At 38.4% G+C, this 23,885-nt stretch overlaps 1 protein-coding gene across 4 annotated transcripts in view; it reads left to right on the top strand.

Moving 5' to 3' along the window:
- The first annotated feature begins 1,498 nt into the window (after nucleotides 1-1,498).
- The window catches only part of LOC128890176 (protein NDRG3), a 44,068-nt gene continuing 21,681 nt past the window's right edge, over nucleotides 1,499-23,885 (top strand). Inside the window, exons 1-3 of one of the 4 annotated variants that reach the window (XM_054148446.1) lie at nucleotides 1,499-1,990; nucleotides 11,665-12,057; nucleotides 18,590-18,643. In XM_054148446.1, coding sequence (XP_054004421.1) covers nucleotides 11,843-12,057; nucleotides 18,590-18,643 — 269 coding nt within the window. In that variant the 5' untranslated portion in view covers nucleotides 1,499-1,990; nucleotides 11,665-11,842. The remainder of the gene's footprint in view (nucleotides 1,991-11,664; nucleotides 12,058-18,589; nucleotides 18,644-23,885) is intronic. The other 3 variants (XM_054148447.1, XM_054148448.1, XM_054148449.1) reach the window with 3 other exon arrangements.

The following is a 23,885-nucleotide window of genomic DNA, read 5'->3' as shown; positions in this document are numbered from 1 at the left end:
GATTCGTTTTTGTTTTCAAAATTTTTTCAAGTTTTCAATGTACAGTAGAAAAATATAATATATCAATACAAGTATAAAACTATTTCGGAATAGAGCAGTCGTTTAGACACAAAATTGTATCAAAAAACATTTTCGCTAAGTACTACAACTAAGTTATGTAAAATAACACAAGAAAAACATTCCTTCATAGATAGGAATATTGCTCACACATTTTCTTAAACATTCAATAATTTAGTGAAATGTGTAAAAAAAACCGAATTTGTATTGTTTATTCATAAATCACAGTTTACTTTGAATTCTGAAGTAAGAAAAAAAATTGATGCATACGCTAATGGGAATCCGAAATAAGGTGATATATACGCCTATGAATGTTGACGGTCTCTTCCAAGAAAGAGTCCCGCTAGACAAGGCCGTCTACGGTCGCCCAATTTCTCGGAATCGCGTACGCATTTTCTTTCATGGATTTCGTCGGCCGACCTCCGTTTGCCGATCGATACGAGAACTTTAAATTGCCGTATCTCGGCGTCGAATCGTCGGATTCCATTCAAACAAAACTCATATTAAAGAGCCGAACTTCTGCTATCTAATAAATGTTTATGATCAATACCAGATGTTATTAAACACTTGTTTTGTTTATTGGAGAACGAAATATATTTCACTCGCGTTTCAGTGACACGCAGAGACAAATAAAATGTGAACTATTAAAACAACGACTGTTTGTAAAATTTGATTACTGTTGGTAAAATTATTATTGCTATTAACAGTAAAAGTTTTGTTTTATAACGGACTGGCTACATTTCGGATCGCTGTAGTTGAAGCTTGATAATTATTTATTTTTTTGATCGTTGAGATGTTGGATAATATATTTGAAAATTAAACGAAATTGAGTAACAAACAAGTTAATATTAGCCTCGTTTTAGTATATTGACTTGTACCTCCAGAATAATATATTATTTTTCTATTGTAACTGAAACGATATGTTCATCTAAACCTACGATTCTTATTATCAATAAAAGAATGAAGACTATTTTCGTATCTTATTTATTTGAAAAGACTTTGATTGGTGCATCTATTGATGTTTCTTCAGAAAAGTCTTCAAAATATTCCCATCGCCTAAAACATCTTCACATAACTATCTACTGTTACGTATGTATTTAAGATTGATGTTTAATAGCATATTATTGTCCACTAACAATAGAAGTAAATATAATAAACAAAAAGCTTCCCAGAGCTTTAAAGCTTTATCCTCCACACATATCTTGGAACAAAATGATGAATAAAAGCAATCGACTATTTATCGATGTTAAATTCTTTGTTTACCCAACCGTGGATCCCTACGAAACCGATAGGATCGTCCATCGTACGCTCGTAGATCACGCCGTAGATCACGCCGTAGATCGTACGAAGCACCAACCAACGTCATTCGTCTTTCCTCGCTCGATACGGCGAACGTTCGCCTTACCGAAGGTCGCCTCGAGGTTGTTAAAAGCGTTCTCCACGTGCCTCTAGTCTAGAGTACGGTGCCGAGATGTCGGTAGAAGATCCGAAACCAGTTCGATCCGCTGTACACCGCGCACGAAGCGGTGCGCATTCCCATTGACCAGTTCGTAGTCTGCGTCGTGCATTCGGGCCAATAGTAATCGTGCGGTGGCTCTGAGAACACGGGTACGGTCTTCTGGTTAGTCTCGTCGTGGTGCGTTTCCACACGTCACGTCGTAAGAAAGAAGGGCAAAGCGAGGCAAAAAAAAAAAAAAAGAAAAACGTCAACGAGACCCGTCGAGATCGGTGGCGTAATCGTAAACGTCCGTCGCTCGTTTACGAGGAAAAAATCGAGATAACGGACGAGCGGGCAGATCCGCCGAGGATCCCTCAGCGCCTCGTACTCGTCTAACGCGTCTCTGTTTCCGGTGATATCGTGTCCAAAAGCTGCGGAGAAGCTGCAACTCTTCTTTGGTACCAGGATTCCGCAGCGGGAGCCGCGCAAGACGAGGTGAGTCACTCGCGCATTTTCCGCGCCGGGAACCTTTCTCGATCCGGGCAAAAGGTTCCAAAGACGACAACATTTCGATCGATGACGATTCCGTGACATCAGACAGCCCGTCGACGTCGTCGTTATTTCGACGGTCGCTTCGTTTTTCTTTCTTCTTTCTTTCTTTCTTTCTATCTTTTTTTTTTTTTTTTTTTTTTTATTCGCGTGTGCAACGCTCGGATATCGCGATCCGTAATTCGCGCGTATTTTTCGTGATAAGAAAGGCTCGAGAAGGTTTAAGCAAATGATTACAGTGGGAACCAAAATATCGGAGTTGGACTTGTCTCTATCTAGAATTTTGTGTACGGATAGTGAACTTGAATACGACTAGCTGTGACGTAAACTGTCCTGCGTCCTCGAGGAATGACAGTTGCCTGGAATATAAATATAGTCCAAAATGGGAAAGGAATTTTGGAGGAACGTGTCAGGGGAAGGAAGTCATGTTATGTCAGAAATTGCAAAATCATGTTTATTATCTGTATAGTAGATACACATGCTTTTAAATGGAAAGGAAATTTTGGAGTAACATGTTTGAAGACGTATCGAATATTATTTATTATCTACATGTTACGCAGAAAGATTCCGTTCAATAGTTTTTGTCTAGAACATGAATATAAATACTTTTAAACAAAAAAAATTTTGGAGTAGCATGTTCGGGGGAGGGGAGTCATGTAATTTTAGGCAAGTTCGAATCACATTTACTATCTATATACTAAACAGAAAGGCTTCAGTTTTATAATTCGTGCATGGAACACAAATATATATCATTTTAAACAAAAAAGAAATTTCGGAGTAACATGTCTGAGGAGGGGAATCTTTACGTCAGAAAAGGTCAAATCACATTTATCATTTGTATACTACACAGAAAGTTTACAATTTGACAATTCGTACGTTTAACACAAATATACATACTATTAAATAAAAAGAAATTTCGAAGTAACACGTCCGAGGATGGGAATCTTTATGTCGGAAAAGGTCGAATCACGTTTATTATCTGTACACTAAACAAAAAGACTCGATAGAAACATAAAGTTACTCGTGTCGTGGTTCTCATTTATTATTGTGCAGTAACCCGCTCGCAATCGTAGTCGTTCTCGTCGCAGCTCTGAAGTTCGAGCTTCGTTCCTCGAGGTCGAGCTCGTTCTACCTCGTTTGCGTCTCGAACGAGCACCCACAGCTACAGATTTTCGCTACGAAGTGTCAACGATACGATCGAGAGCTCGATACGTCGCGACGGGCCCGAGTACGCGATTACTCGAACGAGAAACGAGGTTAGACGTTACACACGCGGCTATCCATGCGAAAAATCAATACGCGACCCTCCTGGGCCGCGATTCACTCGGAGATGGGCAAAATTTCATTCGAATAACGAATGAAACACGACTCGGTGCAATTTATTCATGACTTTCATTCGGGTCGGGGATTAAATTTCCATGTCGAGGAGAAAGCGTTTCTTGAACTGTTTAAACGGTTCAATTATTTCTAGGCTGGCGTGTGCTTTTGTTTTTCATTTAAAAGAAACGAAAGTACGATTGTGAATTGCACCTGAACGTGTGAATACATAAGGTGCACGTAGAGTCAGAACACGTAGTGGGTAAGGACAATTTTCCAGATAGGATATTTATCCATGTTACTCTAATGTCTTATTCATTTATTCGTGACTTTTATTCGATAGGATGATTAAATTTTCATGCTCACGAGAAGAACGTACTTCTTGAAGTTTCCAGAGCTTTCTATATATTTTTCTGTATATCTCAAGTTTACTCTATGGTTTCGTTTGTAATGTTGAAAAGATAATAAAGAAATTATAAATTACACCTCAATATATGAATATATTTTGGGTGTTCCTGAAACAACATATCGTCAATATTTCTCTGATAATAAAATACCAAATTTAAAAGAAATAAACAATTACAAATCTGACTAAAATGTACGAATACACTCAGTACGTGAGTATAATATACTCCCTAAAGTCAATATGCATAAGAAATAAAGAAAATACTCCATATATCATATTATGATATTCATTAATAACATTTCATTCGATTGGAGAGTATATCTTTAAAGAAAACATTTACATACATGTTTAATACATACATAGACTACTCTGGAAAGTCTACAAATCCTATGTTCCTCACGAAATTATAAATGATACCTACCGAGCAAAGAATACTCACACTATTATTTCGTTAGAGGTACTTCAATTATTATTCTACTTTTTATTTACCAAGTCACGAATAAACTGTATTTTTCGAAACTCGTATCTAGATAAGAATTTTGCCCACCTCGAGGGGTGGTACGTAGGTGGGTCGTGGTCTGACGGGAAAACTGCGATCGCTGTTCTACCTAGAAAGCTCGTCGGTCGGATCGATTTCAAGGCCCGTGGGTGTGTGCGTGTTCGCGTACGTGTGTGTGTGTGTGTGTGTACTGGAGACCGCAGCTGATCCCCACAGTTTGGGTTTACGCGGGCACTCCAAGCTCGGCTCCAAGCGACGCACTGTGGTTCGCGGGTTTCGCCTTTCGATCGGAGACGGCTACGGGATTGGAAAAGTTATCGGTTGAATTTTAATATTCGGAACATTCCACGCCGTACGCCGCGAAACTTTAATGGGATTTCGATGTCACGTTCGAATATCGAATTAACAACCCTCCGGAGACGGACGCCGGGACATTGGCTAATACCGAAATCGGTTTATTTCCGTTGCGTGAATCTGTGTGCGTCGAGCATTTTGTAATCTTGTTCGTTATCGATCGCTCCTCTCCGTACGTGCGTCGGTCTCAAAATATAGATCGTTACGAGCTGCAGCCGCACACGTACCCGCGAAACGCGAACTTTATCGATACCGTCGATGATAATTTCCCTTCGTTACGTTGCGTTCGTAGTGTACAACAGCGTTTCTCAAACTTTCCTTTCCCGCAAACCATTTTCACGAAAGGAAGCTCTTGACGAATTTATACAGAGTACAATTTAAACTCTGGTTTCTGTAATGGGAGTTTGAGCCATTCTTTTCGGAGAGGAAAGATGTTAGAGGAAAGATGTAATTGTGTTTTAAATATTTTTATTGAATTTAAGCTTCAGACTTTTGTCTTCGATTTAGCCTAGTTCTCTAATTAATTAATATTTCTTTATGAAATATATGAATTCTTGGTGTGCGTTAGTAAGTAAAAATTAGCGTCAGAAGAATTGTTCTTTTTCTTTCGAGGGCACGTGAATCCCAGTTTGAGAAACGCTGATGTGCCGATGCGATGTTCTGTATTCAAAGAGAAAAAAAAGAGTCGAAGCCATGTGTGCTGTGTCCTTAACTTAGGTCCATTGCATAGCATTTTGTATTAACTTTTATCCGGGCCTGGGCATTTTGCTAATTCTTTTAAAATTATTCAACATTATTTTATTTGATTAGAAACTGTTTCGAGCAATTACACGTCAATTTATTTTTTACAGTCACTGTAGCCCCTTTTACTTCGTTACAATAACTTTACCAACCCCTTGTTAAAATCAGCAATTTTACTTTGTAATATTGTTTTTCATATTTAAAACTTGAGAATATATTTAAATAATTCATTTGGTATCGATATAAAAGAGAGTTTTTTGTTGCAAGTTATTTTTCAAATACAAATATGAATTTCAAATAACGTTTGCCCAGGTCTGCTTTTATGGTACAAGGTGATCGTTGAACTGGAACGGGTTACAGCTCTTTTATGTGTAGGAATGAAAAAGATGGCAGAGGAAAATGTTCTTGGATTTAATTTCTATTTTTCTCGTAGATGGAACGATGTGTCTGCAATGTGCAATTGCATTTTATTGTTTTCAGTTCGTTGAGTTCGCGTTTTATCGCGCATTTCATTGACTTCGAGCATCCTGTACATAAAAATATTAATATAAGAGTATTTTAAATGTTTTAATTGACGAATGAAAAATATTTTGGTGAAGTTTCAGAGCGACTTCTCTTACTATTTTTAAAATTATGTTCCATCGCCATATAGGATATTCCTGAATGTATTTACATTCCTACTGAATACATACGCGCCTTTTATGGAACATATTTACATTATTTATAGGATACATTTACCGTAGGAAGCCTACCGCAAGGTCGAAAGCTTTATAACGAGCAATAATAAACGCTCAACGGCTAGAAACATCACTTGTGGTCTTTTTTTTTTCTCTTACTTTTATTTAAAGATGGGCTGTAGCTCGTCCCAGTTCAAAGTTACACCTGTATGAGGTGTGACCCACGGAGCTCGATAGTGGCCAGCGTGACGCACAATTCCTGGTCTCATTATAGAACAAATTTTCTTAGCCAGTGAAGGTTTTAATTGGCAGGAAGGCCACCAGGCCGAGACGACGGTACGCTAGTGCCCCTTTGGTCCGATGAGGGTCGCGGTTCTAAAAAGTGATCTACGCTTTCGGTTTTAGGAGCGGCATCCGTATATTTTCTTTCTTCGAACCAGTAGCGCAACCAGAGGGGGCCAGATGTCTCCCTACCCTCGTGAAACAATTATCACTGAAACTACTAAATCAGTTAATTTAACCCACGTACTTCAAACTTTGTTCTAAAATCACTCAATTATTAAGAATGTCTCTACAGCAACTTTTAGAGACAATTATTGTAACATAGAAATAAGAGGGCACACGCAGTTGTTATAGCTAAAATCAAAGAATTTTTTGTCAAGATTTACATACATATTTTAATTCGAAACAAATTGGAATTTTAAAGTAGGTATTGAACTTCATATATAAATTCCTTTTTGTTAAGTTTATTGAACAATTATGAAGGATACGGCAAATCTTAACAAAACAATGTATAGATTAAATTCAATACTTATGTTGTAAATTTAGGCATTGTTTTAGATTAAAATATATATATTTAAATAATGAAAACGAAACTTCTTGGATTTCAGCTATGACAAATGCCTGCAACCCCTTCGATATTAACCCCTCTGCGATTATCATAGCAGAGAATTAGTTTCTGAATTCTTTAAAAGAATTCTGACAAAGGCAAGCAAGAAAAGGGAACGTTATCTGAAATTCTTGAAATTTTTGGTTGCGCCACAGCTTCGAAGGAGCCCTTCGGGAACCAGATTGCGCTGGAAACGCTCGCGTTGTTTCATTTTCATCGCGACTGCTAACCGCGCTCTGTATTTATCGATCGTTACCGCCGCCGTGCGACATTATGCAATTCGAAAACTTGCATCGAGAACTGCGACGCGAAATTCTAGGCCCCCGCTCGCAACGGGAACAAAAAAAAAAAGAAAAAGGCAGTTGCACGAATCGTCGATCGTCAGCTTCGATGTTGCGTACGCACGGTATCACTCTGCATGTGCGTGCCTGTCCTCCGAAGTTTTGAATACGTTTCGGAGCCGTACGCGAGGCATGTAATCAGTGACACGCGTACGTTCCGAATCGCGAAACGCGGAGAACCGTGGTTCGCGCGGCGTCGAACAATTATTTCGCGGTAGAGAAGTTCCGGAGGAACACGGTCACTGATCACTGTTCTTGCTTTTCTCAGCATCCGCGTGTTGTTTTTCCACAAAGGCGAACGGCGTAGCACCTTGCAGTTGGCATGCGGCCACGCATGATTATCTCGATGTGTACAAGTATCGATGAGTTTTGTGCATGCTGACGTCACGCATACCTTGACACGCATCTTCACTTCCTTTGGTCACCTGATATTGTTTTAGTTGTTTTCGCGCGGACGGTTCGACGGGGCAACGACAACGATTTCGTTTCGATCGAGAGATCTCTCTATTCGAGACGATAAACGCCAGTGAGAGGACGAATGTATCGCGAGGGTCGATCTAAATCGGCTGTAATCTTAGGAAGCGTATCGCTAGATCTGGGAATCGAGGATGGGCGTGCACCGGAAACGTTCCATCAGTTCCAGACGCGTCTGTCACTTTCTTAGCGCGATACCAATTAAGGAACGTCAAATCCGAACAGGTGCACTGACATGTCGTACGGGACGCTTCTAATGTTGGTAATCGGTGGGAGGGAGAAGGATATGTTGGCTTTTGGGTTTCCTTTGATTTAGTTGCTGGAACACGTTCAATTTTGGGATGAAAACTTTTCTTGAATTTAGTGACTTGTTATTTGGTCTGCGATTATTTTAGGCTCTTCATAAATAAATGATGATAAAGAAAGGCCAAGTAAAGCGTAGGATGATATATAATTATGCATCAGTTTAAAGATATACAATTGAATTTATTTAGGAAGGAACTGTTTTTAGAGAAACAGAACTGACAACACAGTGTATCATATTGATAAATATATTTAGTTTTTAAAGAATTTTCACTTCATCCACAGCGTTGTTTTATCATCCCCCCTTCCTATCAGGATGATAAAACATGATTTCTGGATGTGAGGGATGATGAAAGAACATTTTTGTGGCAGAGATGAACAACATTCTTATCTGAGTAAAAAGGAACAAATAAAGGATAAGACATGTAAAAGATAAGCAGGTGACATCGATGGTAAATAAATGAATCAAAGATAATTACTTGTTAAATAAAAATTAGAGTTTGAGTTATATAGAATAAAATATTTTATATTAATCAATTCAAAATTGTATCGATATCGTTATCTATTATTCGACTAAAATTTGATGTCTTTGTCAAAATTGCAAACATACCAACAATGTCGAAATGAAATATTTCTTGAAAATCATCTGCAAAATATTCGATGAATGTATATGCTAGACAAATTATACACGTACAAGATATACAAATTATGCAAATTGATAACAATAGTGAACGAGTGGAGACCATTTCACGATAAAACATACTAATCGCCATGCTATACATTATTGTATTACCAGTTCTATCTCTCTAAAAATAGTCCACATAATTATCACCATTTTTTTTAAGCACCCTGTACAATTTTCACATACTGTAAAATAGTATGTAACGCCGGGTATAACGGTAATGTTTGAAGATACAAAGATAACTAAGTTGAGAACGAAGTCTTGCCACTGATTATAATCTCGATTAAATTTTGTCTATTCGTGCACCACAGTTTTTAACCGACTTCGAAAAGGAGGAGGTTACTCAATTCGACATATATATATATTTTTTTTCTATTCATACGCGATTACTTAACGGAACAAGTAACCGCGGAGTACCCATTTCGTTTGGTCTGGCCGTGGCTTTCATTGAGCGTTGACGTCGTATTACCGAAACCATGATTGCAAATTTGCCCCACCTGCGGTAATGACGACAGGTGTCGTCTGTCCTATCAGCTGGGTGACGTCACGAACGGAGTGGAGTTCTGCATCTCCTCGATGCACAGCATTAATGACAGTCTGTAGGGTTGTTCGTGCCTTTCGACCGCGTTCGGTCTAACTGGATTCTGAATACATTAAGCTGAAGACGCAGCTGTTCGTACAAAACTTCGATTACTAACTCATTTACATCGCACGAAAAAGTAGTACATTTTTCTTGATTATATCTAAATGGAAATGCTTGAAACCGTGAGAAATAAACAGTCTGGCAAAAATGAAGAATACATTATTTTTCTTTTTTAGTTCATTGTGTATTAATAATAAAAGCGATGGAATGTAGTTACTTTACACAATATTATAAGATTTAAAATAGTCATTGAATAAAATGCCAATTATCACACTAATAAAATGTATTCTTTCTTTTTTCTTTTTTTTTTTACAAGATGCCTTCAAAAGATTTCGAAGAAACGTTGCACAGATGTACAACAAAACAAACAACATATACGTGTACTAACGATGCAAATGGGTTATGCCAAAAGTACAATAATCAGCCTACCGTAAAATTACATTTAAAATAATAACGAACATTTATTATATATTCGTATTGTTCAATATAATTCGTTACTCGCTAACAATGAGTGTTTAATTATTCACGTATGACAAACTCAATAGCGGAGAGCTGTAAGTTGGAAAGTACAGTATGAAACAAACAAAACGGCGGAGCAATTAAAAAAATTACTGGAGCATTAGGAATGGTCGCCACGGAACGAAGAAAAAATTACAAGCGGTGTTATTTTTTGTATCATAGGTATGCATACGGGTAACGCGTTTCCACGGAATTCTAACAAAAATTCTGTCAGTTTCCGAGCACACGCTATTCCGCGGAGTAATGAAGTCATTTTTCATGCGTGAAAAAGTACGGAAACTCCGGAAAACTATCCCATTAAGAGTAAGCTAGTAAAGTCCAATATTTGGCAGTCTCGAAACGAGAACTATTTATTACGTTTCGACTCTTGGCTCTCGAAAATCACTCGATGCCAAAAGTCTGAGTGTAATGAATAATGCTAATTTTGACTCGGACACGTATTGACCCTTGCTGTATTACTCTATTAAACTTCACTATTGAATATGAATAAATATACGTCGTTGGAAAACAAGGGTGACTTCCTCTCTGTTCGTGACGTCATCATGGGATCTTTTTAATTTACAACCCACAAAAGTGGTTAATATTCGAGATTTTTTACTGTGAAATTATTGGACATGGATATGGAATATCAGAATTTTTCGTGACATAAGTAATCTATTTTCAAAATATTAAATGAAGGGGTAATGACTCTTATTCTAATTGTCCTAAAATAAAAATTCATTTAAATTGACACTATTAGAAATACCAAAAAGTACAAATTTTCAGAGAAATGAAATAAAATATGACCAAAATTGTAAAAGTAGTTATAATTACTATACAATCCTTCTCCCCCAAAAAATCTTTTATTTTCGTCTTATGCTAGCTACTACAGTCTATTAAATACATTTACGAAGAGACTGACAATTGTCATGATCGTCAACTTAGAAATAGCTTCAATATATTAGGTTGTGTAGATATTACGCGTTTGGTACTGCAAATTAATTTCTTTTTTTGAAATTCCTACTGCGGAGCTTTATATTCCAGAATGTCATTGAGGATGAAAAACAGTACGGAACAAACTGTATCTTGTACTTTGTGCTAAAAAGTAGATAAAATAAGAAATATACGATCTTTATTGACGGTGTTGAATTTTTATTAGTAAAACTGAATGAAAGTTCACTGGGTTATTGTTTGACGAAGAAAAAGTTTCAAAAAATATCAATTCAAATTGAGCATAATTACCGTCTGCATCTAAAGGTTCATATTATATTAGGTTGTCCCAAAAGTTTCTTACGTTTTATTAATAAGAAATACAAGCACAATAGTTTATGTCTTATGTTACATTACTGAATTGTGCACGATTCATTTTGCTCCATTACTGTTACAACATGAATACCTATGAAATTAGATTCTCTATTAAATTTATAGAAACACGACCACATAAAATAATTGAGTGCAACTCGCGAAAGAAACTTTCGGGAAAACCTAATACAATTCTATTTCAATAGACATTTGTATCCAACCATTCGATCAGATGTTAAACAACGTCAAGCTGATACGTTTCCTAAGAAAAGCTCCGAAAGAATCCCCTCGAAGTCATCCTCATCATAAATCATGTCGAAAGCGAAGAGTTTTCTTCGGATTAATCGGAAACTCGTTGTCGTTGGCTCGATCGATAGTCCCGAGCGTTCACACGGTACCTCCTTATCTTGGATTTTCTTTATTTGCCCTTTTGCCCGTTCGTTTGCCTTGTTGACGTACGATATTGGCGTATCGGCTTCGGGCACGCGTATCAGCATCAACAGCCGCCAGCGACTAGGACGCGGTGTTCCGTAACGCGTTTGGCGAAGAAACGCGATAGAGGTAGATCCACCGGCAACGGTGGACGGCATATCCTCGTCGAAGGCGTTCGAATAGGTCGTCCCGGCGGGTAGGATTCATCGTGGGCGAGCAAGAGCAACCGGAAGCACCGCCATGCCGGCAGGTATTGGCGCTTCGTACAGGTCGTTAGGCGACCTGGGCGAAGACGTATACAAAAGCACGACGATCGTCGACCAGACACAGACCACCGGACAGAGCGTCCTCGAGAGTGTCAAGAAGGCTTTCAGTTTCGCCGCGCCCAAGGTCGAGCTCAGGAAAAAGGACCCGCTGATCGAGGACCGTCGTGAGAGCGTCTCGATCGTCTCAAGGTAATGCCTTATATGATATTGTCCGCGCATACAGGGGAAAAACCGGTCGGCAGGTAGGGTGACGGTCGTGGGACACAGAGATATTTGCTTCTTCTCGTTGTTTCTCGACCTCGGACCCGTCTATTCAATCCGGGATCGATCATGTTGGAGCCTCGATGCGCCACTAGAAACCTCCTCGGCTCACTTGTGGAATCATTGTACATACCCCGACACTCTCGCGATGTGAGGTTGAATGAAAAGTAATGACATTGATTTTTTTTAATGCGACATAGTACTTCGTATCTACAGTCAGTCCGATAAGTATACCGTCTATGTTTGTTGAAGACATTTGTCGAGGTTTCCAAATAAATTTTTCATTGTAGATATGTACAAGCGTAAAGTTTATTCGTGTACATATTTATAAAAAAAAAAAAAAACATTTATTGGAAATATCAAACCTATCATTTAATTTAGACAAATTTTGTTGAAAGACATGGAGGGTGCGGATATTTATGAGACTGACTGTACGACATCGGGGGTGTTTCGATAAAGGAAAAATGAAAGCAATGCTGGGAATTTGATATTGTATAGGATCCGAATGTCTCTTCCAATTGTAATTGTACCAAAAATATTTTCTATGCAATTCAAATGGTATGAACGGCTCCTTTTGGGGAATGTATGATCATTATTCTTTTTCTCGTTTATGCATAGTTTTTTTCTATTGCAGTACGTGTGCAGTTGGCATTAAAATACGTTCAGATATATATCTTGAAATGATAGTTTCAATTGTAAAATATAATAATAAAATATAAATAATAATACCATTCAAATTCCATATAAAATATTCTTTGCATCATCGCAGTTGGAACAGATATTCAGGTGGCCTGGTTTAGGTGGACCATCCGGTGCATGTTTACTTCTTCGCTCCGAATATTTATTCATTTATCAACAACTGGAAATATGGAAAAATGTTCGAGGATATAGAGAAATGCGAAAATATATCAAAATTCACGTAGAGTTCAATTCTGTATCTGTAGAAATTAATTTGTATAAATATCTGTAATTTAGTCATCTCTCTCTCACGAATCTCTAAAACTAAAAACATTACTTTTCTTCTACTCGCGTAATTACCGTTGCTATTGGCTCGATGAAAAAATTCGCGCTGTTTTATTTTGAACAGGACTTCATTGCACATAAAGAATAATTACTTAGCCACGTTTGATACCTCTGTTTTTATCCCGTAATATTTCTATTTGTTCTTTTCGTTTGAATCTAATGGCGAGAAATGTCTGATTCGATATTATGAAACTTAACAAACATTAATATTTCCGACAGGCCAGAATTAAATAGTTCCTAATCAGCCAAAGATATTAGGTTGTCCCAAAAGTTTCTTTCGTAATTTGCACTGAATTATTTTGTGCGGTAGTGTTTATACAAATAGACAATCTAATTTCTTAGATGTTGATGTTGTAACAGTAATGGAGCAAAATGAATCGTACACAATTGAATAATGTAACATTAGACATAAAATATTGTGTATGTGTTACTTATTAATAAAACGAAAGAAACTTTTGGGACAACCTAATACTTGCGCCATGTAAAACTCCACCGCGGAAAGACTCGGAAGTAGTTTGCGCGTCTCAAAGAGGGTGATTCCACGACGAGAACTAGATAATTTGCAGATGTCGGAAATGTACATTGTTGTTTACGTAACCACTCATCAAACTGAAATTTCTCACAGTTATACGATTAAAAGAATCACAAGCAACATTGTAGAAGAACAAAGAGAGGTATCGAACGGCATATAACACATGCAAATTAATTACTTTTCCTGGACAGAATTCTGCTGAAAATAAACCAGCTATTTCAACCCAACATTCGAAGGTGTTTCTATCGGGTCATTTCTGAAATATTTACACTTGACTGTCCCGAACAAGATATAAGTTTACACAAGGAAAAATTCTAAAAACGTCCAAGTTTGCTTATAAATAGTACTTATCGATCTCTGCAAGTCTCGTCCACGCGATCGACTTATTAATTCCTCGGTACGACAGATAAGATTATATCGAGCATATTGAATTTTGAGTTCAAAGACACGAAACGATCAATGATAGTAGCACGAGTAGAGCCTAAGGAGGTCGCAGAATAATCGGTCCGAGGTCGAAAATGTCGGGAGGGTACGGTTAAAGTGCTTTTGCTATTGGCCACGGTGGTAGACTGGCGTCGAGGAATCGATCGTCACAGTTTCCTGCCCTTTTCGAGCGCTGAAAATTACGGGAAACACTTGGGTGTACTTCTGAGAAATGCATTAAAACGCGGGGCCCGCTAACCGATTACTAAAATCCATCGCCACTAAAATGTTTCGACTCGCTAACTCTCTGTGTTAACGGACGTAGAAATGGAACTCGTAAGAGCCACAACTGCTCCATGTTTCCTGAGTACTGCACGCGTCGGATCGAATCGAAGGGACCGTATTGCGCGCCCATATATTCTTTTCTCTGTCGATATTTCTCTTCTGTAGATTCTCAAGCTTAAATTTGCCGCGGTGCGAATAAATGTCGGTGCCGTTCATTTTTATTCGGACGTTTTGATCACGAAGCTACATGGTTACGAATAAAATTAACTTCCAATGAATACGAGACGTTTACTTCGTAAACTCAACAGTAAAGCGTGTTCTCACTTATGTAAATTCATAAAAGAGTGTAATTTATACGTTTAAAATAAACGCTGTAAACATTTTAAACACGGTGTACAAATAAGAACAAGTATTTTGTGTTGACTTTGAGATATAAGATTAATTGTCAGATACTCTTGGGAAAGACTAGAGAACACAAGGTATCAGTATATGGATTTGTATATCTTAATAATTATTAAACTTGGGAATTAAAATTCGATATTTATAAAATCTTGAAAAATGTTCCAAACTGCAAGTGGTCCTCGATGACTCAGAGCTTGCAGAACTAGATACTCCTGCAAAGGACCAGAGAACTTCACGGTCGAAACGTCTAATAAAGTGACTATGCTTCGAACAATAGCATCGACTTAACTCGACTGCTCGCTTCGTGCCGAGTAGCAATTCGAATCATTAAATTTCAGTACCGTTACCGCTCTAGACTGTTTCCTGTCGCGTGAAATTAAAATATCCAGTCTGGAAAGCATAACGACGATGAATTCGAAACGTATTTCACGATAACGTAGCTCGTCACTTTTCCGATATCAAGAGTACGATTTCCCCGAACGGCCAAGTATTATTTTGCAAGAGTCGCGTTAATCGAGAATCGATAAAACGCACCTGCGGCAATACGGGCCCGGAGGATCTCGATCCTGCGACCGCTTCCAGTGGTCTTCTTCGACTCCACGAATCGAAGCAGCCGCACACGTCCCTGTTATCGGTATAATCAAAGACTGGTTTAACCTTAAGCACGGACGGACTTTAGGACCGGAAGTTGGTGCCGCGACTATTGATCGGCCTGGGTATAAAAGCAGGCCACGAGGTAAGCCGCATCATGCGACCTGAACGTCACTCCTTTCCTCACGCTGAACACTTCCACCGCGTACATTGCTATGGCCTGGCTACTCCAGCTATGTTCCTATGCTTGCATGATCGCAATTATGACCGCTGCTTTGGTCGTTGCACGCGTTAGATAACCGCTGATTCCAACTTACCGCCGGTGATAAGTTCGCGGAGCGTCGATTTTAATTAGGATAACGACGCCAGATGCGACTGGCGACGTAATAATTAAATTTTCCTCTTCTCTCCTTCGCTCGGGTAAACTCGAGGAAGTAATTTCATTTGTTGCGTTTAATATCCGGTCAGATTTTTGCGATATCGTTCAAAGTTCCTTAATTGTTGGGGAGAATGGGGGGGGGCGCTTTCAAGTACTTCCAGATATTTAATTGCGGACAATGGAACGAGTTTTGTTGGGACAGAGAACGTTGCGAGGGAACACTATGCGAATGTTTAATGCTGGATTTAATAACTGTTACATGTTGTTGTTGGTACTTTTCGACTTTAATGGACAAAGCGTGTCTTGTATCATAGAGAACCGGTTTACTTATGATTATTTAACTTCAGAATAAAAAATCTACTCGCTTTTTAGAGATTTTTGGATTGGTAGGGTAAGGTGTCAGAAGAAAGTGTACTTGTTGTATACAAGAATTTTTATTGGAAATATATTTCGATATTTCGTATAGTATAATACGCTATAACACATCATTACATAACAGCACACAGAATATGACATCATACTGCAATATAACACAACATGACACGATAAAAGAGTGATACAGACATAAACATAGAGATTCATTTAGTTCATATCACTATTATTTAATTTAGTCAAACTTCTTCAATAGACATAGAAGGTACGAATTATTTATGTGACTGATTGTAACGATTCTTCCTTCTAAAAAGTCGAAAGGTACTCGCGCAATTTTAAATCACCAGTTTCCATATTCGATCGGCGAACGTTTGCGCAGAGTTTCGCAAAAGTTGATCGACAGTTCGCACAGTACCCTCGTCGGTAAAAGGCTGCCTTCGATGCGAATGCGTTTCAATCGATACTTCGTGCATCGGGTGGCTGTCGAGGATACAAAGATACGCAAAATAACTTTCCTGAAACCACGGCGGCCGACGCGCAAGGGATTCCTGTCCCGTGAAACTATCACCGGTGTTACGTTATTATTATCGTTAGCAGTTGTCGTTTTTGCATTGCACGTTAGAACGACGTTGTTCCTTTGTCCTTGCAACGCTCGAGTTGCATTAGCGTGTGCTTCGTGGCGCGCGACGGCAACGCGTGCGTTGCGGAACCGGCTTCTCGGTTCGAGAGATCCTCGTGTGAGGTCGATCCTCCGAGAACGACAGGCGAGCAACATTCAGCGCGACATTGCGTACTCACCAACCGCACGGATGTTCGATTTCGTAGAGAAGACTCTGAAACGCGAAACTTCTCTGTCGTTGTCATCGATACGAGCCGATGTACACCTTGGCTCGTTCGTTGTCGTTTCTGGTTTCATCCTTGCGAAGACACCGCCGCGGTTCGTTACGTGACGATTTTAGTGAGGCTTCGTAGGTACATAGGAAGTTAAAGAATATTTGTAATTGGTACTTGGTAGTTTGAGTCGTATGCCCAATTTTTTACGAGACAGTGACGCTGGAACTATGGTGTACGTCTGTTGCAAAAAAGGCTTCAGAGTTTGATTTTTTTGAAAAATATTGGTATAGAATGTACCTGATTATTTTATTTTAAATTAAGATACTCAGTTAACAGCTTGTTGACAGACTATTTCAAATGAAAATTGAAAATAAAATAAAACAAAATGAAATTGAATTTAATAAACTTTATTCGTGTATGTACTTAAAAATTTTCTTAAGTATAGTATACAATACGGAATTTATTTATATGCAATGATACACGAAGAACTCTTGTGATAGTCTCAAAGGTAAATCTTTAAGAAAAAATATAAATAATCTGAAACCTATTTTAAAGATTGTAAGAAACCACTGTTGATTTCAGGGTGAAACTCTTCACGCGCAACTGTTACTTACGAGGCCTAATCAGAATCTCTGCGTAGCACACCATGTGGTTCCTTCGTTAGACGTACCATGAACGCAACGACACTCGCGTGACTATAATCGAGAGTTCAAGGTGACGCGCGCTTGATTCGATCCGTCTAGGAATAAATTCGAGTCTTGGAGAGTAAATGCAGTTGACATAGACGAAATTCAAGAATCTTTTTTAAGATTACAATATGTGTTTTAATCCAAAACAACGTGTGATTTTACAGTACAAGTATTGAATTTGATGTGTAAATTATATTGTTATTGGGAAAAAAAATTCCTTCGACCATTCAATAAATAATTCGTTTGATACGAGGCGTTCTAAAACGTGTCCCTTGAGATTTCCTGCATCTTACCCATTTTTAAATGTATATCTTAAACAAATTTACATATTAAGTTCAATACTTGTATAATAAAATTACGCTTTGTTTTGTATCGAAGTACAGTCAATCCCTCAAGTATTCGTACCTTTTATGTCTATCGAAGCCGTTCGACTAAATTGATTGATAGGTTTGATGTTTCCAAATAAACTTTTTATTATAAATATTTCCAGGTGCGAAGTCTATTTATGTACATATTTATATTGAAGCATTTATTTAGAAACGTCAAATCAGTCTATCAATTTAGACTTTTTTCGATACACATACAAAGTACTTACGAGACTGACTGTATGTATTGAAATCTTCCCAAAAATTCTCGAAGTTTGGCTACGACAACCGCGTACACTCCCTGAACTTCACCGAGAGTCTAAATTCTCCTCCTGCGTTCTCGCTTGTCAAAACTGCGGTTGGAAGTGTCCGAAAATTTGGCGCGCCGTCGAGCACGAAAGTGCCAGCGAGTGTGGCTAATCCTGCGCCGGTTGTGCGTCGTGTTTTGGAATGAATTCAACAATTTTGCCTGCTAATGTACATACATACGTTGTTGGTAATCCGGGTAGAGGCTGTAAGCCGCTAGGGCCGAGTGTTGTTATTATTCGCCGCCATTTTGTTCTAGGGAAAGAAACAGGATGCCGAGTGCCGCCACAGCCGAGGAATCAGCACTTTTGGGGTAAGTTTCGCTAAGTATGGAAACAGATCGTCGCCAGCATCGGGTCGTTGGTTAGATCCCCTTAGCTAATCGAGTAGACCGCCAGTCGCGGTAAACAAATACTTTCTACACCCGCTGTATAATTTAAACTCGCGTAGATCGTTTTCGATCCCGGCCATCGTGTTTTCCCGCCTGTCACGTATGCATGTAGTTGTACGTGCTATTTATCGACGTCCAAGCCCGTTATTCCGTAGGGATTCTGAGGTATCGCAGAGAATCGGCATTGGCCCCGATGTCGGTGAAGCCGAATGATAGCCGTCGATTGACAGTTCCGTTATTAAGAGTGGCAAACGCTATTGCTCCTTTTCAGAAGTACAGACAAGTCAAGGGTTCGCTGGACGTCGTCGTACGCGCGCTCCGCGCGATTACGGAACGTCTGAGTCCGACGATGTCATTTTTATAAGTGCAGCATTTTTCACCGCATCGGTCGCGGGTCCCTCGAGTTACCACGCAACGGCGAATCGATAGGATACATTAACTTGGGCTTGGGAGAAATGAAATTGCAGAGTAGCGTTGCGTGCTACCTACATATCCTCCCGTGACGTTTATTGAATGGTATCGTTTTTGTTGTTCGCCACGGGGGTATACCGGGTGTACCAGCCGAAGGAGGCCACCTGAATATTTTTATGATTTGTTCGACGCATTATTCACAAGCACTCTCGGTTTCTGAATAGGGAATTATCGAAATGGATTGGACGTAATGGGTTCGTAATTTGATCAGAATTTTTATTAGATTTCCAGGAGAATTAATATTTTATTGATATTCGGATTCTAGTAAACAATGTGTATTAATCTACAAACGAGAGCTAGTCAATGGATTTTTGTAAAAATTAGGTAACCGTTGTTATATATGTGGAACTCTCTTGTATTATACAACTCGTGTCTATTTATAAAAATCATAACTACTTGTATATGTACATAGTGTTGTTCTTCGTTCATTATTGTCAACCAAGACAAATTTGTTCTAAATCACGTAAATTATTTTTTAAATTACTGAAATATACATGTCTGGTATAAGAAATTCTTCTAAAACCTACGATCATTTTCTCCTATGCACTCCTCTTCAAAAATTATTCAAATCGTATGTCATAGACAATGAAATTTTCATATCATCGAAAACAATTAAGATGGTGGCCTCCAAGTGGCCCCTTTTGCTTGAACACCCTGTATACCCACGATTGCGAGACGAAGTTTGAAAGCCATGCGAAACGTTGGTTGAGAAAGAATATATTTCCTCGATTTTTGGGTTAGAAGCTAAAGCTCCCGATCATTCCAGTAAACTTCAACGGAGTCGCTTGTATTCTTTATCAAACCTGTACGATCGCGGAATGTTCTTGGAAACTTTTCGCGTTGTCGCGATTACCCTTCCTCGTTTAGATGTAAATTTTAAGTACAATTAGGGTGTTCAAGTATTACCAGAAACTTTCAAGGTTCCCCGAGACGCTCGAACTTAGTCTTAATCGAAACACGAAAAACTGAGGCATTTTTGAAATTTTATAACACGAGAGCTACTTGAGATACTTCTTTGAAACTTTGCAACGTTATTTATACGTACCTAACGAAGATACATAAATTTTGTCACACGAAAGTACGTGATATTTTTAAATTTATAATTTTATTCAAATATTTACCGAACATAGTCTTAAGACTCAACAGTCTCAAATTTCAAGCTACTAGAGTTAGGTTTAAAAAATGCACTTCAGGCGAATCTCCTCCGCAAACCTAATGTTAATGTTAATAAAGGTAGTGGACAAAGTAATATGTAACAGTTTTTTCAGAGCTGCTAGAATAACCCTTCAAAAACTCCGACCAGTTTAATTTTACTTCCGAATTACTTTCTTCTCGCGAATCAGCGTCGCAGAACGAGCATCGAGTGTTAATTAGGCTCTTAGCTATTCGGCGACTTTGTCCGAAGTTTTCGTTTGAAATAATAGAATTCGTCGGAACCGAACAAAGTGGGATTAAACGAAGTTGGACGCAGTTCTCGGCGCGACGATTTTAATGAAGTCTCCATTACGTAACTGTCTCGAACATTTTGCTCACGTGCGCGATATAAAGCGGCCAGGCAGCAGCTCTGATGCGCGGTATGACATTAAATTTCAAACTCTCTGGCCGCGTCGTCATTGTTCCCACATAATTAAACCGCGGGAATTGCACTTGTATCCGTCGAATCGCAACAATGCACGACGCAAACGAGTCCACGTTGAACTCAGCATCAACGTCGATTCTATCGCAGTCCTAACGTGTTTTACGAGGACAGGCTTCGCGTACTCTGTTGCGGTTAATTAAAATTTGCGATGATTTCGTCGTTGGCATGGTTTACGGAGTGATCAGCGATGCGTCGATGTCAGTTTTCGTCAGGGCTTCTTTTCTTCTGGAGTTTTGAATGATTCGAGGCAGTTTTTATTATTTCGTGGATTTCTAGGGCCACACATGATTCAAAGTACTCTTAATTATTTGTTGAGTTTCTAGGGTCACATATGATCCGAAGCATTTTTAATTATTTGTAGGATTTCTAGGATCACACATGACTCGAAGCGTTTTTATTTATTTGTAGGGTTTCTAGGATAACAAATGACTCAAAGCATTTTTAATTATTTCAAAAATGTCTAGGGTCACACATGACTCGAAGCATTTTTATTTATTTGTAGGGTTTCTAGGGTCACACATGACCCAAAGTATTTTTAATATTTGTAGGATTTGTAGTGTCACACATGACCCAAAGCATTTTTAATTATTTGTACTCGTTTTAAAATCACAAATGACCCAAAGCATGTTTAATTATTTCTAGCTTTTCTAGGATCATGATTCAATGAATCTTTAATTATTTGTACACTTTTCATCACGCCTTGATCCTTCCAGACCTAGAATTCTTGTTGTTTTACAATTCATTTCTAAACAATTTTTCATCGATTTTAAATGTACCTTGTACAATAATTTACAAGAAAGTTTTAACATAAACATGAAGAAACGTTTCATGCATAAAAAGATCGCTGACAATAAAATATAGAGGACGAATGTGTCACCGTCAGGTCCGGAAGGGGTTAATCGCGTAACTTGTCTTCCGCTTTTTCCCTGACACCGGAATCGGTTAGACAGACAGACTGGCGCCCTACTTCCAATCGAAATAACGGAACTCCCATCTAATCGATTCACGTGGTAAAGCAATTAACAAGGAGATTAAGATTAATAGCCGCCGTTAGAAGGTGCTGATGGACGATTGTTCGACGACATCGTTTCATTCGTTTTGAAAGTATTCGCTCGCGGAGAAGGGTCGCGTTTCTGCACTGCCAAGGAAAGGAATGGAGAACTGGAGGATATCGATTAACGTGGTATTTGTGTCACAAGCTTGTGATAGTTGGTAACGCCACAGACCGACTAAAATAGCATCGTGGATGGGAAAAAGAGTTAATTTCCCCAGTTAACGTTGTTAATCGAGTCAAAGCGTCTGAGAAGAACGTCGATCCGAATATAAGTCAAATTGTTAATTTTCCTATTTTGAGAGTGAATGTTCCAAACCAAGCCAGTGTTCCTAAATTCGATTTTAGATTGATTCTAGTACATAAGACATCACTTGTGCAGTTATTCTTTTTGATCAGTTTCTAGTAGATTGATCAGTTCAGGAAAATTAATTATTCTTCGATTGCAATATATTCATATTTGCGTCCAATGGATTTCGAACGTTCTCTTCGGCATTTTACGTCCTTTTACTTCAAATTTGAAATTAATCTTCGTAAAGACAGAGTTATAGATCCCATTCAGTTCGAAATTAAAAGGAGTCATTAATTAAGGCACGAATGATCTTCGTTCGTTTCTGGAAGGCAGTTACGTCAGAGATATCCTATGATAAATTGCGTCCGCAAGACAGTAAAATATAACAGTTCCTCGTAACGTCACGGTCGCGTACGTCATTTTGTTCTACTTTCTCTGAAAATTCGTTTTCACGTCACTTGGCTGCACGCCAGGCCCATCTGAATCGCTTGATCCCGGGCTTTGGCTCAATTTCCAATTCGATGAAAACAATGCAACCACCGTTTGCCTCGAGATACCATCGATACGGTCGAAGCATTGGAAAAATCCAAAGGTCCGACCGGAATTTTGATGAAAGAAATCGAGGTTTTCAGGAGGTGCCGACCTAAGCTTCCCGCGCAAATTCGTTAAAACAATGTTTGAAAAATATCACCTTATAGAATAGACAAGATGAAGTTTTCTTTATATTTACTATTAATTCGTCCGATATTTAGTTTCCCTTTTCCCTTTAACTCCCTTTTCCCGAAATTTAATTGCCTATTATAATTTAAATCGCTGTAACTTGGCAAAAGTTTTAAATGGATTCATGCAGCTTTTATATGAATTGAGTATTCTCCTCGTTCTGAATATAGAGGCATGAAAGTACGACCATTGAAAGCATAATAACTTATACATAATAAGTTGACAAGATGGAGTATCGAAACAGTGAAATAATGCATAATGAAAGCCTACAGAGAAAAGTGCAGTCCAAGTCTCACACTTTGTAATAAGTACTTTTCCAATCATTCTAAACAATCTGCTTTTACAAATTCGAAAACAAATATTTACGTGGACTCGATAGCACAAATGTATATCTACGATTGCACAATATTTGTCAACTCAGAGAAACACTCTGGGGATAACAATCGACTAACTTATTTGCTAAAGATCAATTTGTACACTGATTCACCAGAGGACATAAAAGCGCCAAGCACAGTGGCTTCGACAGTGTTTTACTAACGAACTTTCGTCGTGCAACTGTCAATTAATTTTACAATAACAGCTATCGACTTATATGCTCCAGACTTTGTCATATTCCAAAGTGTTGGTTAAACAGTGCAAAACAAACAACTCTTAATTATTTTTCCAAAACCAGTGTCATACGAGTGAGTATCGAATAAGTGTTCACTGTACTTTTTGCAGTAGTATACTAAAGTAACTGTGAATACACTAAATGGTAATAATAGAAATCGATTGAACTTAATAATGCCAGAAAGATATTATTTTTCTCTGGATATGTTCGTATGGTTTCTACTTAAAAAAAAAATAAAATTTAACTTTTTGTAATAGCGTACTAAAGTAACTGTAAAGACAATAGACGGATAGAAATCAATTAAACTTAATAACGACAATAGAGCATTATTTCCTTTTGATAATAAAGTTTCTACTTAAAAAAAAATCTAATATCACGAGG

This window comes from Hylaeus anthracinus, unplaced genomic scaffold (genome assembly GCF_026225885.1).
Source record: "Hylaeus anthracinus isolate JK02 unplaced genomic scaffold, UHH_iyHylAnth1.0_haploid 12000, whole genome shotgun sequence".
Classification (NCBI taxonomy): domain Eukaryota; kingdom Metazoa; phylum Arthropoda; class Insecta; order Hymenoptera; family Colletidae; genus Hylaeus; species Hylaeus anthracinus.
The sequence above is the reverse complement of the archived record's forward strand: the minus strand, read 5'-3'. Positions and strand labels throughout refer to the sequence as shown.